This window comes from Haliotis rufescens, unplaced genomic scaffold (assembly GCF_023055435.1).
Source record: "Haliotis rufescens isolate VD_foot unplaced genomic scaffold, xgHalRufe1.0.p SCAF_5, whole genome shotgun sequence".
Lineage (NCBI taxonomy): Eukaryota > Metazoa > Mollusca > Gastropoda > Lepetellida > Haliotidae > Haliotis > Haliotis rufescens.
The window spans coordinates 55,774,994-55,791,808 of record NW_025964223.1 but is presented as its reverse complement, the minus strand read 5'-3'; the positions used below and the strand labels follow the sequence as shown (position 1 = coordinate 55,791,808).

Sequence of the window (16,815 nt, the reverse complement as noted above, 5' to 3'; positions counted from 1 at the left end):
GAACTGCTGTGTGTATTGGGAACTCTTGTATATCAAAAAAATAAATTGCACGATTCCAGGTATAAAAGTGATTCCATGGCATTTGATTGGCTAACCCAACAAGACTAGTGGACTACTGTTTCCTGATTGAGTGAGTGAGTGAGTTGGGTTTAACGCCGCTTTTATCATTATTCCAGTTATATCACGGTGTGTCAGCTTAATGTGGGAGGAAAGCCCGAAGTGATGCAGGTCTCAGACGTTTACCACTTCGGTGAAACCCACGAGCACGGGTATGGTGCTGACAAACCTAGAAACATAATCAGGGCGAACCGGGATTCGAACCCACAATCATAGGTTTCTGGCTTGCCCAAGGGACGCAACTCTGCACAGCAAATCGCGGCGCCTTAGACGACTGGGCCACCCGTGCCCCCGTTTCCTGATTGACTGATAATAGAGTGAGCAGGGCCTGTGATACATAATTACACTGAACAATGCCACTAATTTTGTATAATTTTTGTTTGTCTTAATGATTAAATAAGCTGTTTTTGAAGAATTGTCTTCAAAATTATTTTGCATTCATGGAAGTATATACGTAAAATCTGGTTTGCACTCAATAAACCCACAAAATACAATTCATAAATATACTTTGTCTATTAACTTGATATAATGATGTACAGCAATATACATGATATCACATTTCATGGTTACCATGGTTACCCTACACAAGACAACATCTCAGACTTTTACACATGGCACTGAACTACAATACGACTAGATATGACCCCAAGACCTTGGAACATAGTCCTTTAATAATGTCACTTGACAAAACATTGTTGTGAGCATTACGAGCATATAACTGAGAATATTTAACATGTTTAACAGCTTTATTGCAGTCACATCCAGGTATAGGCACCCAAGAAGCAATCAAGTCATCAAAATCATAAAGCTATCTGACTAGTCAAATAAGAATCTGAAAAATAGCTCTTTTTTTTATAATCTTGAATGGCAAGACTAGATTCACACCTACAAGAGTATTGCTTGGATTACACATGCTAACACAACCATTATACTGATATCACAAGGCATGCTTAACTAATAGGCAATTAGGCTTCTACCCTATGGTGTGGCTATTATTGACTGATCAAATATTGATGTTTGCATGCACCGTGTCTCCAACTATTGCATCAGTAAACCAAGCAAATGTTAGTAGGTGAGTTGACAAGGGTTGAACCAGTCCTTAATCAGGATATAGATAGATTGACATCTCTAATCAATGACCTTCCCAGCCTGTGGCATCGCCTATTACGTGACATGTGTCTAGTATGCTAAAACTCTAAAACACATGAGGTAATGTTTCCATGACAGCAAGTCTTACTAAAAATGTTTTATTCCAAATATAAGTCACTATGACTTTAAGCTTCTTAAGGCCTTATATTAAGGCAACCCACCCGCATGTGAGTATGGTGTTGACAGACTAAGGATCACAATCAGGGCAAACCTGGTATATATATGGGCACATAGCCAGCAGATTCAGATGCAGCTAAGGGATACAACTCTTCATAGCCAATTATAGTTATATGTTATACATTCAAACAGAATAATTTACTGCTAAATACAATTACTTCTATTGATAGCCTTAAAACATGTTTATAAAGTCATAGCAAAAGAATTATGGAGCCTTGGCTAAACTATGACAACATTACCTAATATTTCAAACCATACCATAATAATAATAATAACAATGCATAACTTAAAAAGTAAATTGCCTAAGCAGCGAAATGCCTTATCACATAGAGCATTTGATATGTTTGTTTGTTTCTTGTTTAATGCTGCAATCAGCAAAATTCCAGCAATATGATAGCGGTTGGTAATAATCAAATCTGGAACAGACAATCCAGTGATTGAGATCCTAAGCATCAATCTACGCAATTGGGATACGGGGACATGCATCAACCAAGTTAACAAGACTGATCCCCTCCGATCCCGTAGTCGCCACTCACGACAAGCATGGGTTGCTGAAGACCAATTCTAATCCAGATCTTCACACGCTGCTTGGTATGTAAAGCATCCAGAAGTTAGTCAAAACGTGCATCTGTTCTGTTAAAAAAAATATCCATTTAACCATTAAGACTATGAAGGCACTATTGTTCACTAGATGAAAAGTTTGACTTACATGCTCCCTAATCAATGGACAGTTCAACATGTTCAAGAAAGAAGCAACTTGTTGACAAAGGCAAGAGGGTGGAACTGTTGCAGGCATGGTTCATAGGTGTTTGTGGCATATATGATAATTAGGTAGCATTCTACCCTAAACATTGACATGTATTGCTCATCAAGTTAACATTGAACTTCAGGGACCAATGCCACATGTGCCCAGGGAGACAGCAACCAGGGTTCATACATGTTCTCCAATCCACTAAATAACCTTTAGTTCACATTACTTAAAACCTTGGAAGCTGAAACTTCCTGTAACGAATGCTATAAAATAAGTCCCCCAAACTACAAGTTTGCAAATACAATGTATATTATTTGTTTGGTTTATGCAGCGTATATTTCTTTTCAAACCCAGAAATTGTGTAAAGATATAATTTGTTTCTAATTTCAAAGCAGTGATTGTAAAGTTTGGAAGGTTTTCTCAGATATGAAATTGAAAGGATACAAAATATGGAGAAAATTCTGTCCATTGCCCTTTCCATCAATATGTTCCTGTGCTGTTTACTAATAAACAAGCATGGCACAAATTTTGTTGCTGTTTTTTTCGTTAAACTTCCCTAGGCACAATGGTAAGATAGAATCCTGGATGTTACCATGATTACACAGCTTCTAAACTGTATGCCGGGAATATTAATGATATCCCTTTACCTCAAGTGTTTTTGTCAACTTTGAAATACATTCATGATTTTGACATATTTGACAAGATTGTTTTCAGCATGTTCAGGCATATGCCATATGAATGAAAATGTTCAATTTCAAAAAACCTTTTTCTCCACTGCAAAATTTGGGGACATTCAAGTCTGAATTTATTCAATAGGTTTCAGGATTAACATCAAACAAGTCAAATTTGTGTAAACATAATTCTCTGCAAAAGTGTAAATATGATCAAAACATGTGTAAAGTGTTAAAATTGTTTCCAGGATAATCAACTTCGAGTGAATGGACACTGTGAAGTATATATGACACAGACCATACCCATACAAATGTGCCATCAGTGTTTCAAACCTTATGTACATAACATCCAAAAAGTGTGGTTTCAGTTTTGTAGAAACATGTCACTTGGTATCAGCGTCCAACAAGTGTGGTCCCATATCTTGTACTTTCACGAAGAGTTTCCCATCAAGGGTTCCATCGATCAGGTACGGAGAATCGTCCTGCATCAATTTGTCCAAGTCGATGATGTTTTCAACGGTGAGGGTTGACGATTCCTTCCCAAACAAATGACTCATGTTGACGGTGTATGCGATATACCTCACAGAATTCTTTCGGCCATATAGCACCAGGGCGACATCGACCTTCACGGGATTTTGATCAGAAAACTTTCGACACAGTTTGAATGTCGTGGCATCACTCTGACGATTCATGTATGTGCCATATAAGGTGATTGTATTGTAGAAACCTCGAGGGTAGAAGTATGCAGTGAATTCGGTGCAAGAAGCTCGGGATTGATTGGAGGGCATGAAGTGGGTTGGGACGTGACATTCTACTATGATACGGCTGCTTATCTTGCCGATGCCAGGATAATTCTCAAGCTTGAATGGAAAACATAGGTAGTAATCTTTACTATAATAGTTCCTGAACTGCTCTCGATTTTCACAAAGATCCCCACAATCCATCATGAGAGAATGGTGCCGATAGGCGTGATTCAGCTTTTCTGCAAAATGTTCCGTGTATTTCGAACACAAAGGAGACGATTCGACAGTCAAAAGACTTTTGGGCAAGATCATGTTAAATCTCAACAGGGGCAAGATGTCTTTGAGATTCTCTACAAGTGAATCACGATTTTCTTCACAGGTCAGCCATTTCTCGACTTTATTCCACAAATGGATCTCACTCAGTACAACAAGTTCGGAGCTGCTGAGGAACTCGACAAGCTCGGACTTTGTCATTTCAGGCCAGTCCGGTGCATCAAGAATAACATCAAAATTGGACAGGATGAATCTCTGACAGATGTCTTTCAATTTTTCCTGTCCAGTCATCTTGGCATACTGGTACCATGTTAGTGTTCGATTTGTGTCAGGAGACTCAACAATGTGTCGCGTCATGTATTCGATACAGGACTCACGCAGGGTGGTGATGCTGTATTTGTCAGCCAGAAGGAGGATGGGTAGGACCGTGTCTGTTGACACCTGGACTGAGCCACTGTAGAGATATCTGAAACAACACAACAGCGATACACTTTAGAGCACTGTTCTATGTAACAGTAAGAAAGAACATAAAGATGAAAATTATCTATTATTTAAAAATTTTTTTTTTTTAAAACAGTGCCACTGTACCTCTCGCAACAGAACAAAAGCTGTAACCACTGATAGTTAGGCTAAAAAAAATAATACTCTTGGTTCTCACGCACCACCTGCATCATAAAGTCTGCTGCATGTTTCGTTTATTAATTTTATTTCCATTTTTAAAAAAATAAATAAAAAAATGCTTAAATATTCCAAGTCCAATGGTAGTCAAACACTGAATTCCAGTATTTTACTTATCAAGGTATTCATTTATGTAGGGAGGCCCTTTCCCCGGTTGATTTACACATTTGTTTATTTGGTTACACAACTGTTTATTTGCATACTAATTTGAGCACCAAAGAAATTCCAAAAGGGCACCGCCCGCCTGCACTATATTTTCAAAAACTAATGCCTGAGAACCAATTCTTTTATTTATTTTTTAAGAGTTGTTAGTATTTATCACAAACACTTAAATCTGATGCAATTGAAAAAAAATATGACATCATCATAAGGAGAAACTACATGTCAAAGCTAAGCTGCCGCAGGCTGGTAATTTCAGAGAAGAAGTTTATAGAGGCAAATTCGGATTTGAACATCTTGAATGAATTCAGGTGTAATTGGTAGGTACAAGTATGTGAAGTTTCAGCTACACTGGCCCATTGATTTCTGAGGAGATGTGACTACAGTGAAAAGAAATGCATTTTGAGAGAAAATTTTAGTCAAAATGCAAAGGGCACATGAGGAAAAAATGCAAAATATACGGAACATGTATTGAGCCCACTACTTAGCATGCTAAGTACACATATACCAAATTTCATGACATTTTCAAAGAAAATGGTCATCATTTATCAATATGGCTTTGGTGGAACACATACTGAAAATCAGATTTGAAACTCTTGAGTGAGTGAGTATGGTTTTACGCCGCTTTTAGCAATATTCCAGCAATATCACGGCAGGGGACACCAGAAATGGGCTTCACATATTGTACCCATATCGGGAATCGAACCTGGGTCTTCGGCGTGACGAGCGAGCGCTTTAACCACTAGGCTACCAGACCACCCCTATGAAACTCTTGAACAAACTGGGATGCGAACAAGTAATTGAAGTTTCAGCTTCGGTGGTTCAGTGGATGGTCTGAGGATGGACAACGAACGACACAGATGCAGAGTTGAAAAAATGAGATCAACAAGACAAACCAATCTGTTTGTCAATGAGTATGCTGCACTACCTCATCGAGTGATATTCATGTTGGATCAGTTGTTTTGTAGTGATATAATACAAACCTCCAGTTTGAAATGAGCCCTGGACTAGGACTGGAGACTGAACTAATGCAACCCTGTATCACCACATGTTATCATCTACCTGTGAGAGAGCTAGCACCTACTTGAGGAACATCCCAAACACTGCGATGCACTCTGGGTCTTCTGTCAGATCAATCTCCGGCTCCTGAGATTCCACCCATTGCCTCTGGTTCAACATAGCTCTGCAAGTACAGGTCAACATTAAATCTAACACTGACAAGTCTTTACAGGAACTGTAAGCATATGAACAAGCCCTTCTGACAGTATGATCTACCTTGTATTACAATGGCTACTGAGTCTCCTCATGTTTATAGGACCCGTGAAGATCAGGGTAGAATAGGTCTTCAGCAACCCATGCTTGCCGTAAAAGGCGACTATGCTTGTCGTAAGAGGCAACTAACGGGATCGGGTGGTCAGGCTTGCTGAATTGGTTGATGCATGTCATCATATCCCAATTGGGTAGATCGATGCTTATGATCACTGGATTGTCTAGTCCAGACTTGATTATTTACATACCGCCCTCATGTAGCTGGAATATTGCTGAGTGCGGAGTTAAACAACATGCAAACAAACAAACAAACATGTTTATTGTTCCCCTACCAATCTACTCACTCGAAGACATCACTGGCTGTGATGAGGATGAACCTGTGGGAGTAGTATCTGTCCCTGCCCACTCGTAGCACCAGGTCGCTGAGGCAGCTGCTGTTGTAGAAAGCGCTAAACCGTGACACAAACGCTGCCTCATCTTTGATCGTCTCCAGTGTCAGATTTTGCTTCTTATTCAACTCCTCGTCCTTGACCTCTGGATGATGACGTTTAGGTGGAGGACTCTCCATCTTGCGGGATTTACTGAATGGAGGCCAGAAGAGGTTTCCTGGGATAGTAAGAGGAAGGAAGGAATGAAGAAACATGGATCACATGGACCAACAGGAACGTCAAAGTCATTATTTCTCATTTTAAACATGACTAAAAAATAAATTAGTTTGGATATGTTTTGTTGAATTTAAAACCCCTTCTAATGTTAACCTCCAGGAAAACAGACCATGCCCTCTTAATGTCAACAGACATTTATTAAAATATAATCTGAATCTGACATTAATACTTCATATGATTCTCAATTTTTTTTCTTTTCAGTATTTGGTTTTGAGTTCTTCATAACCCTTTTGGACCCGTGAAGATCCGGGATAGAATAGGTCTTCACCAACCCATTCTTGCCGTAAAAGGTGACTATGCTTGTCGTAAGAGGCGACTAATGGGATCGGTTGGTCAGGCTTGCTGACTTGGTTGATGCATGTCATCGATCCCAATTGCATGGATTGATGCTCATGATATCATTCACTGGATTGTCTGATCCAGACTCGATTATTTACAGACCGCTGTCATATAGCTGGAATAATGCTTAGTGCGGCATAAAACAACAAACCAACCAACCATAACCCTTTTTATCATATAATGGGTAGGTTTCTCGGCAGGATAAAGCCAACGGATAAAAACGATATCCGTTGGGGTCATATGCGGATAGAGATGCAAATATCAAAGGTCAAGTAGGGACTACTTGCAGTGTTTATAAACAAACATGGCGTCGTACTTGTCATTTGGCGATCGAGTCAGAATTAACTATCGGGAATATGGATAAACTACAGGGATAATTGCTACAATTATCAAAAGAACAGTCTAATATACTGAAAATCAGTGTCTAACTGTGACGTAGCTAAAGAACACGCAGACTATTAGTCTATTAGGGCTGGGACGAGTCCAAATTTACTACCCGGGTACCGACCACCCTATTACCCGTCCCTACCCGGGTACCCGCTGTAGATATTTAGAGATAGGTACAAACTGTCTGATTTGGAAAAGTTTGGCAAAATGTATTCAGATACACGTGTAAAACTACATGGTCATGCATACACTGAAGTATACTGCATGAAGTTTGATCTTTATTCAAACATATACAAGTCAGAAGGAATGGGTGTATTGTCAGAAAGAAATGGGAACATTAGTGACTAAATAGTTATAGTGTAACCATAGAGTTTTAGATAATTTATGTCATTAAACAACATATCATGTGACTGACCACGGGTCCGGGTAGTCCTGTGGGTACCCGGGTCCTACTCAGGACCAATATGACCCGAGTACCCAAGTTACCCGTCCCAGCCCTAAAGTCTATGCAGTGCTTGATCTAGATCTGTCTCATCCGATTATCTCATCAGACAGCTCAACACAACCATTTACGATTCCATATTTTAACAAAATGTTTTAGGTGTAGTGTAAATTGTAGTATATGATGAGATACACTAACAAAGCATCTTTCTTTTTTTCTTGTGAATTTGAATTAGGTTTGAAATGTGAAAAATTCATATATCAAATCTGACAATAATTCTTGTTCTATTGAACAATACTACAAACGACACAACAATAAAAAGCTGACACAGATTTCTAATGAACACTGGGTCTGAACAAGTTAGAACAGAGTGAGTGAGTGAGTTTGGTTTAACGCCGCTTTTAACAATATTCCAGTTATATCACGGCGTGTCAGCTTAATGTGGGAGGAAAGCCCGAAGTGATGCAGGTCTCAGACGTGTACCACTTCGGTGAAACCCACGAGCATGGGTATGGTGCTGACAAACCTACAAACATAATCGGGGCGAACCGGGATTCGAACCCACAATCATAGGTTTCTGGCGTGCCCAAGGGGCACAACTCTGCACCGCGAATTGCGGCTCATTAGACGACTGGACCACCCGTGCCCCCAGTTAGAACAGAAGACCAACACGACACTACAAGTGCAGTATGAGGAAGGCGACAAGTTGGCCCCAAAGTAAACAGAGTGAGTGAGTGAGTGAGTGAGTGAGTGAGTGAGTGAGTGAGTGAGTGAGTGAGTGAGAGAGCGAGCGAGCGAGCGAGCATGGTTTTTACACTGCTTGAAGCAATATTCCAGCATTATCCTTGCTGGGGACACCTGAAATGGGCTTCACACATTATACCCATGTGAGGAATTAAACCCGGGTCTTCGGCAGGACGATGAACGCTTTAACAACTAGACTACCCTATCCCCAAAGTACAGGAAAAACAAAGAAAGGCCAGATTCTAACTCCTGAAGACCAACTGCAGATGGGCCAACTAGTTTGGAAGCGTTTGCTGAAGATACTGCCTGTGTGCTGTCCATTTAGAATAAACTGTTTATATGTGCTCAAATACATCTGTATACATACAATTTACTGACTTGGTTGATGCATGTCATCGCATCCCAATTGCAAAGATCGATGATCATGATGTCAATCACTGGATTGTCTGGTCTAGATTGGTATATTTGCAGAACGCCTTCATATGGCTGGAATATTGCTGAGTGTGGCGTTAAACAACAAACAAACTTACTTATTTCATAAATCATCTCTCCAACCTTGATCAGAAGGAAAATTCCACCATGAGAAATGAATGGCACCATCTTCTACACCATCAGTACAACACCGGATAACCACAGGCTTACAATGAAGACCACAACACTGACAGATCTAATATGGAACCATCAACAGACAATATTTATGACTCTTCATTTTAACAGTTTTTAATTAAATCTGCAACTGAAGCTGTTAGATCCAGTTGACTGAGCAAACCTCAATACAGTTATGCCAGAACTATTACTACCATTAAAGCTCAATTCCACAATGAAGAAAATTTGTATGCAGGATGCAAAATTAATCATAGTCCATACTGATACAATGGAGTTTGGAGAAAAAAATATCTATTATGACAATATTTCCATGTCCAAAATCTTTTCTGAACATGGTTATTCTGATTAGTGATTAACATGATCAAGAGGCTATACAACTTGAAACCTGGCTGATAGTGTCACTGTAGTCTGTCTCACAGTCCCTGAACCATATTATTTTCACTTTTGCCAAGCCCTTGATCTGATGCTCTGGTCCTAAATGAAGCAAGTCTACATTTTCCACAAACTCCCACCTTCTTTTGGCTCCTTTTCAATTTAAGTGTAGTTGCATGTTTCTATCAAAATAATATATTTTCAGAGACTAAGCATTACTCTAGTATTTTATGTTTAGAAATGAATGCAGTTTGCAAAGGCTTAAAAAAGTGAAAAGCTGGTCTTTTTGTGTTTTCTGGGTTACAGCTCCTGTTATGATCTATTATCAACATAATACATTGTTCATCAAAACAGGTTTGTGTATGTAAAAGCAAATGGTTTGTGATGTACATGATACTCTACAATGTGCACATAAATCTTACTTGTAAAAACATATTTGACACTGTACAAGGTAGAAGTGTGCGAGCAATTCGTAGCTACATATTTCAGATCAATATTTTTTTTAACATTAATTTAAAGCAGCACATGGCTACAATTGTGCAGCTGTGATATCATGTGAAGTTTTAATTCTGGACAGCTGGAGCCTTTGCAACCACTTTTAAAGGTATACACTAGGGTTGGGTGGATCTTGTGGAGCACCCACTGTCATGTTAGTCACATGACATACTGTTTAATGAAAATAATAAAACTCCATGGTTACACAAAGAGTCGCTTATATTTGCATTAGTTTCTGACTATACACACATTCCTTTTGACTTTTATGTTTTGAGGAAAGATAAAGCTTCAGTAAACTTCAATGCATGTTTAATCAGATCTTCTTTACATGTATCTAAATAGTTTTTTTGCCAGGGTCGGGATAAAACAATTCCCAATCGGACATTTTGTACCCAACTCTTGATAACTACAGTGGGTACCCGAGTCTGGTCGTGTAATAGGGGGTCGAGTATGCGGACAGTAAATATGGACTAGTCTCAGCCCAAGTAGACATAATGTCTATCTATTGTTGAAAGGTTATCGATTGCAGTGTTTTATGCTAAGGGAGGTTCTGGCGTCCTTTAGATTTGCTGGTGTATTTGAATCTAGAAACCTCTTCAACATACTTTGTCTGTATAACATTAGGGTTATGACAAGGATCCCCCGAGTTTCACTTTGTTTCGAACACTGTCTTGTATTATCCAACAAGAAGCTAGTGAGGGAGCGGAGTAAAGGATTGGACGCATCTGGGTCAAGCCTGCAGTACTGTAATTAGGATACTTGTCATCACAGCAGTTTTGCAGTGTAGTCACTGGTCAGCTAAGTATATATAGTGTTTGTATTCTTCAGTCAATATGACCATCACATTCCTCGTTTTGACCATTACAAGCCTACTGCCACATATGCCTATTGTATTGTTTCTACAGAGCTCCAGATAACTTTTGAGCAATTGAGTTTTTACACTGGGGTTTCTATTTTAATTGGGTTACCGTATTCGACGTAATAAACGCCCAGGGCGCTCTCAAAACTAGAAATAGGGGGCTCTTATTAGAATAATATTTTGGAGAAAAAAAGCAGAGTTGAAAGATAAATTTCGTGGTTTATGCTGACAGCCTGAAATATTTATATTCGACAGATATATTTTTCCAGAATTTCATTGCCAATAATAAAGGGTGCATATAACACACGAGTGCGTATTATATGCGAATAGGGGTCGGAAGGGGCTCTAATTGGGATTGTTCACAAGCCAGTATTAGCAAATCTCGCCGTGGGCACTTATTAGAGCGGGGCGCTTATTACGTCGAATACGGTATTACATTTTTCATTGGGTAACCAATATCTTTTCACTCATCTATTCATCACTCTATTGGGTTTTTCCCAAAATTAGTGAACATTCTAAAATTTAAAAAAAATGAAATAATGTTTTAGATGTATAAAGTAAATTAATTAGCTTGTAATAGTGAAAGTATAAATATGCTGCCTATCTGTAGCTCTGACATATATTCCTATCTCATAGTAACCTTGTGAGAGGTAATGCATTCAAGTGAGACCTGCTCAGAGGTTTTTCATTTGAATTGTGAGACCATGAAAACAAGCATTTTGACACTGCATGTGACAGGGGCCTATTTTGCTAGGGATTGAGTTGGTGAATGTTTCATGCTGTAGTCAGAATAGTCCAGATGTATCATGGCCACCACAATATCATAAAGTATGTGTCATACTCCAAGACGACCAGTCCTTGTTTTATCCCCTTAATGTCAAGCGCCAGGTAGGGTAACTACTAACTATTACCATCTTTTAATGTCTTTTGGTATAACATGGACGGGAATAGAACCCCGAACTTTCACTCTCCGAGCATACACTCTATCCACTGGACCACAGAGGCGGTCTTGCCAGAACAGTGGTTGACAGCATCAACAACATTTCATTCCATAGGCTCACAATGACACACATTCAGCCAGGTGGCACAATGTAGGGTAACGACTAGGGCTGCAACGAATACACTTTGAGGCGAATGCGATACGTATCACGAATATAGAGTAATGAATACGAATATTAATTCACGAATACAATAACGAGCCAGCAGTTGATGTATTATTTGTTATATTCAGTGAAACAAAAGCAACACAAATTATTTGACATGGTTTGTTAATTATTAACATATTATACATTTATATACTGCACTTATCCAGGCACTAGTATCTGCTCAAATGCAACGATGACCAGTGACCACATTACAGTCAAATTAAATGTTATAAGAGTGTTGTCTTTCCAGAAATCTATGCATTTACATGTAATATGTTCTTATGGATATTTTTAAATACAGGGTATGTAAATGGTTATGACTGCATATTCATGAATATTTGATTCTATTGGTCCCCATTTAACGAATTCAATTTTGATTCACTGAATACGTGGGTGAATCGTAACAGCCCTAGTAACTACCTGATCTTCAACAGACAGTTGTTATGACAAAAATGAAGAGCTTTGGGCTTGTCTGAAAAAAGGATATCCCCAGTCTTTTTGTTGTCATGCTATATCAATATTGCATAATCGTGACAACAAAATGTCAATACATACTGAAACAATACTAACCAGACCATTGTGAAAATAGATCCATTAAGTTAGGGAACACACAGAAATCCTCATTTACAAATATTGGTAACATCCTCAATTTGTCTCTCAGTTCTCCCTCTTAATCTAGAAGTGACTGTTTCATGTGATTAAATATTCTGTAACGTGTCATATTTCACTGTTCACCAGTGTGTCATTCAATCAACTATTCCTCTGCTTTATCATTGAGTATGATTGGATCTTTCGAACAAGTTTCAATTGCCCTTTCACAGTTGGGAATTTACTGACTGCAGATCTCACGGAGAGTAAAATTAGTGCATTATTAGTCTACAAGAGCAGATGTTTTCAATAGTGTGCTGAAGTGTATGAGCACAAAGGTTTTGTTGTTCAAATGTTCCCATCTATTTGCTCCCTACAATTACACTTGATCTCTACAATTGAACTTGCTCTCCATAACACTGCTTGCCTTTTCCAAATCTATTTGCTCTCTTCAATGTTTTCTACTTGCTTTCTACAATTCTACTTACCCGGTACTCTCTCAAATTCTACTTGCTTTCTCCAAATCTACTTGCTCTCTACAATTTTTTTCTACTTGGTCTCTACAAATCAACTTGCTCTCTCCAAATCTACCATTCTACTTACTCTCTACCATTCTACTTACTCTCTATAATTCTACTTACTCTCTACAATTCTACTTACTTTCTACCATTCTACTTACTCTCTACAATTCTACTTGCTCTCTACAATTCTACTTGCTCTCTACAATTCCATGCATCCCAAGAATAAAAATAGAAAATAGTAACTCCTTCCTCCTTATATTTGCCACAACTACTGAGTTGTCAATATACATTCTACTATGAATTTGGGAAATACTTGATTTTGATTGGTTAATAAGAGGTTTCAAATCACTTAAAATCCCCAGCTAATTTGAAGGCCGCATCACAGCGGAAGCTAATATTTTTAGAATAGAATTCTTTTACAGCCATTGTCAGGTGGCATATTTAAATAATTATATGTACAATTATAGGATACAAAATGCAAATTTGCAGTTACTACCATATTCAAAGGATGGCAATGTACATATCATGCACAAAACGTGATGTAAATCTACAAAGAGAATGTATTTCAAGTTTTGAGTACAACAGGGAGCTTGCTATTACGTGCTTTTCTTTATCAAATGTGAGGTCATATCTTTTGTGTCACAATGAGCAGTATGACCTTATAATGGTGTAGAACGAAACCTTTGCAAAGCTTACTTAGTTTTCTTCAGTGGAGCCGCGGCATGCGAGTTGCTTAGCCAATCAAATGAGTTGTATGCTATTTGTTTCCAAATGTTTATCTCCTAAATGATGCATGAATAAGGAACACATGGCATTTCATATGATAAATGAATAATAAAATATCATTTTCTGATGGAATTTATGCAAGTCTTTCAACGCCACATTACACATTATCACTTGATGTCTGAGGTAAACAAATATTATATCATATCATAATTGTGACCATGGTGACAAAGCACATTGTTACCCGATTAACTTCTCCAACAAATGAGTGAAAAATGAACATGACGAACAGTGTTTGAAATCTGGAATGTAAGAAAAGGGGCCATTGTCAGAATGTACATTAAAAAGCTTAGGGTGTCATCCAATCATCTAATAGAACTCAACCTCCACAACGGTCTAAACGAAAGATGACGCAAAATAGGGCATCTCTCCAACACATTGCATGAACTTAGACTGACGCTTAATCAATTAATACAATTTTGAGAGAAAGAAACAACTCCATTTAAACTGAAAAGGTGCCCCATTGACATGGGAGACTCAGACCTTTACCTGGGAAAATCATTACAGAAAGGGCTGGTTGGAAGACAAATTAATATGGTTAAGGGACGCGAGACAGGCTATACATGTACATTGTACCATACGCCATCTGTAGCCAAATATCATGAAACATAACAGTTTAATATTATAATGATCATTGACAATTGGCATCTCTGCAGTGACTTTGCTGGAAACAAAAGGCATCGGGAAATTTTCATGATTTTATCAATTTTTGATTGGCCCTTTTTCAATCGGATATAATTACATTCTGGAACCTTTAGGCTATTTTGGATAATTATCAGTCAATGTCCTGGTAATGAACCATCCTGAACCACAGTTTATTTGTCATAAATAGGCTAGTTTTTGCATTTGTTTAGCCAATAATAATGACCACGGGGATAATTAGCTTCATTGAAACTAGCTGTCATACTAGGCCTAGAAGAGTATATATGTGTGCTGATTTTGATCAATAGATTACATGTGGCTTGACCTCAGGATAACCAATTGACAATATCGAACTTTGAAACAGCTGTTTCATTGCGACAACAATGGGATGACAGAACATGCTGAGTGGGTTAGAAAACTTCGTGCGACCACTATACAATTGTTAGTTGTGGTGAAAGGTGATGGTTGTTAGTTGACCGATGATATACATGAAGATTAAAGAACAGATCGTCTGCTGACGTTTCTCACCCATTTTGACAACACTGTGACGTCTTTCTGTCGCTCTTCATCATAACTGTCGAGTGTGATCGCGTGTGGTCTGTTGCTGTTTATGTCAATTTCGTTCCAGAATTCACAATTCGCAACAGTGTAAAAGAATGCTAAGTTCAAACGCAAGCTACAACAGTAAAACTGCCAATCATGCTGTCGAATAAGGCAGCTAAGCTTATATGTACCAGTGAAATAATGAGTCACTTTTGTTCTCGCCCCGGGGACACACTGACCTGGGACTCGTTGGCCGGATTCACTTCGCCATCGCTCAACAGTTGTCACATTCGTTTATGATGTTGTCAAAATTATTCACCGTCGTGCGATGTATGTATACATGCGGGTTAATAATATACCTGTATTTACTCAACTTCCTTAACAAACAAACTTCTAACCGCAAAGATGGGAAATAATCATCAACATATTTATGGCGTCCGTTGTCTGAAGCCGAAGGGAGATAACTCTGAAACAGACTGTTATTACGAGCTCACATCACTTTCCGCGAGTTCGAATCACAAATAATGGTTTGCATTATGAATGTTTATTACTTTAAGTTTTTACTTATAAATTCTCCATAAATAATACCACAATGAAATAAAAATAATATCTTATATAGCTGTTAAATCCAAATATGTTTTTTGTGTGTGTATCAGTCACAATTTAATTACATGAAGTCTGGTGAAGAGGAAATATTTGCTTGCCAGTTTCACTGAAACATTCCAGAGTGACAGCCTCTTATTTACCGGTAGCATGTTTAGGCTATAAGATGAATAATAAAACGTATGATATCCATGTACCACACGTTTTCACATTAAAAACAACTGATTATGAAAAATATTGTAATTATTAATCTTCCAGAGAATCAGAATTTTGATTATTTGTCTTAAAGCAGAAATTAAATGATACAGTGAAGTATCAATTTGCTGATGCTGAACCAAGAATGTTTTTAACCCTGTGTCTCTAATAAAACAGCAATGTTTGAATTGTTTTAGACACTTCAGAAATCTTCTTTCATTCCTAATAGAAAGAATAGCCACTCGGGATATATACATTAAACATACTCCATATACATAATATATGGCTCATATGAATGTTGATGAAATGGTTCCCTTACAATTTGTCTGGATGAACAGCTAGTTGACCCCTTGTCTGATTGACTGAAATAAGATTACCATAATCTTGACCAATCTGTAATCTTTGATAGAATCCCTACAGAGATAGAAAAGTTACATGACAGTCCAATATTTTCTTGTGCATATTTTAACAGAAAACAGCAGCACAGGAGGGTTACCAAACTATCTTGTAATTATTATTGAAACAGATTTAGTTTCATCAACCTTTCAACTGCCACTAAATCTTCCCAATTGCGTGGATTGATGCTCATGATGTCAATCACTGGATTGTCTGGTCCAGACTTGATTATTCACATCATATATTGCTGAGTGCGGCGTTAAACAACAAACAAACAAACCACCCAATCTCAAAAAATAATAATTAACCTGTATATGGTTTTAATAAGTGTGCCCCTTTGTCAATTTTCTTATCACATAATACGTTGAATAAGGTATCCAGACTACATCTGTCCAGGTCCCTGTTCCTAACAGAATGAGCGAATTAGGTTTGTCACAGCTTCAAACAGTATTTTTATAACATCCTTGCATGTCAGCCTAATGCGGTATGACTGCCCACAGGAA

General features: G+C 38.1%; 1 protein-coding gene across 2 annotated transcripts; it reads right to left on the bottom strand.

The window, feature by feature from the left end:
* Nucleotides 1-292: 292 nt before the first annotated feature.
* On the bottom strand, nucleotides 293-15,599 carry LOC124125497 (BTB/POZ domain-containing protein 17-like). 2 transcript variants are annotated; one of them, XM_046488821.2, is made up of 4 exons: nucleotides 15,104-15,599; nucleotides 6,332-6,593; nucleotides 5,803-5,901; nucleotides 293-4,347 (listed from the first exon to the last, which is right to left on the bottom strand). In XM_046488821.2, exons 1-4 carry the CDS (start codon nucleotides 15,105-15,107, stop codon nucleotides 3,249-3,251), a joined length of 1,464 nt encoding a protein of 487 aa, XP_046344777.1. In that variant the 5' UTR covers nucleotides 15,108-15,599; the 3' UTR covers nucleotides 293-3,248. The 2 variants fall into 2 exon arrangements, with proteins under 2 accessions (XP_046344777.1, XP_046344785.1); XM_046488829.2 differs by having other exon boundaries at nucleotides 15,358-15,598.
* Nucleotides 15,600-16,815: the final 1,216 nt, after the last annotated feature.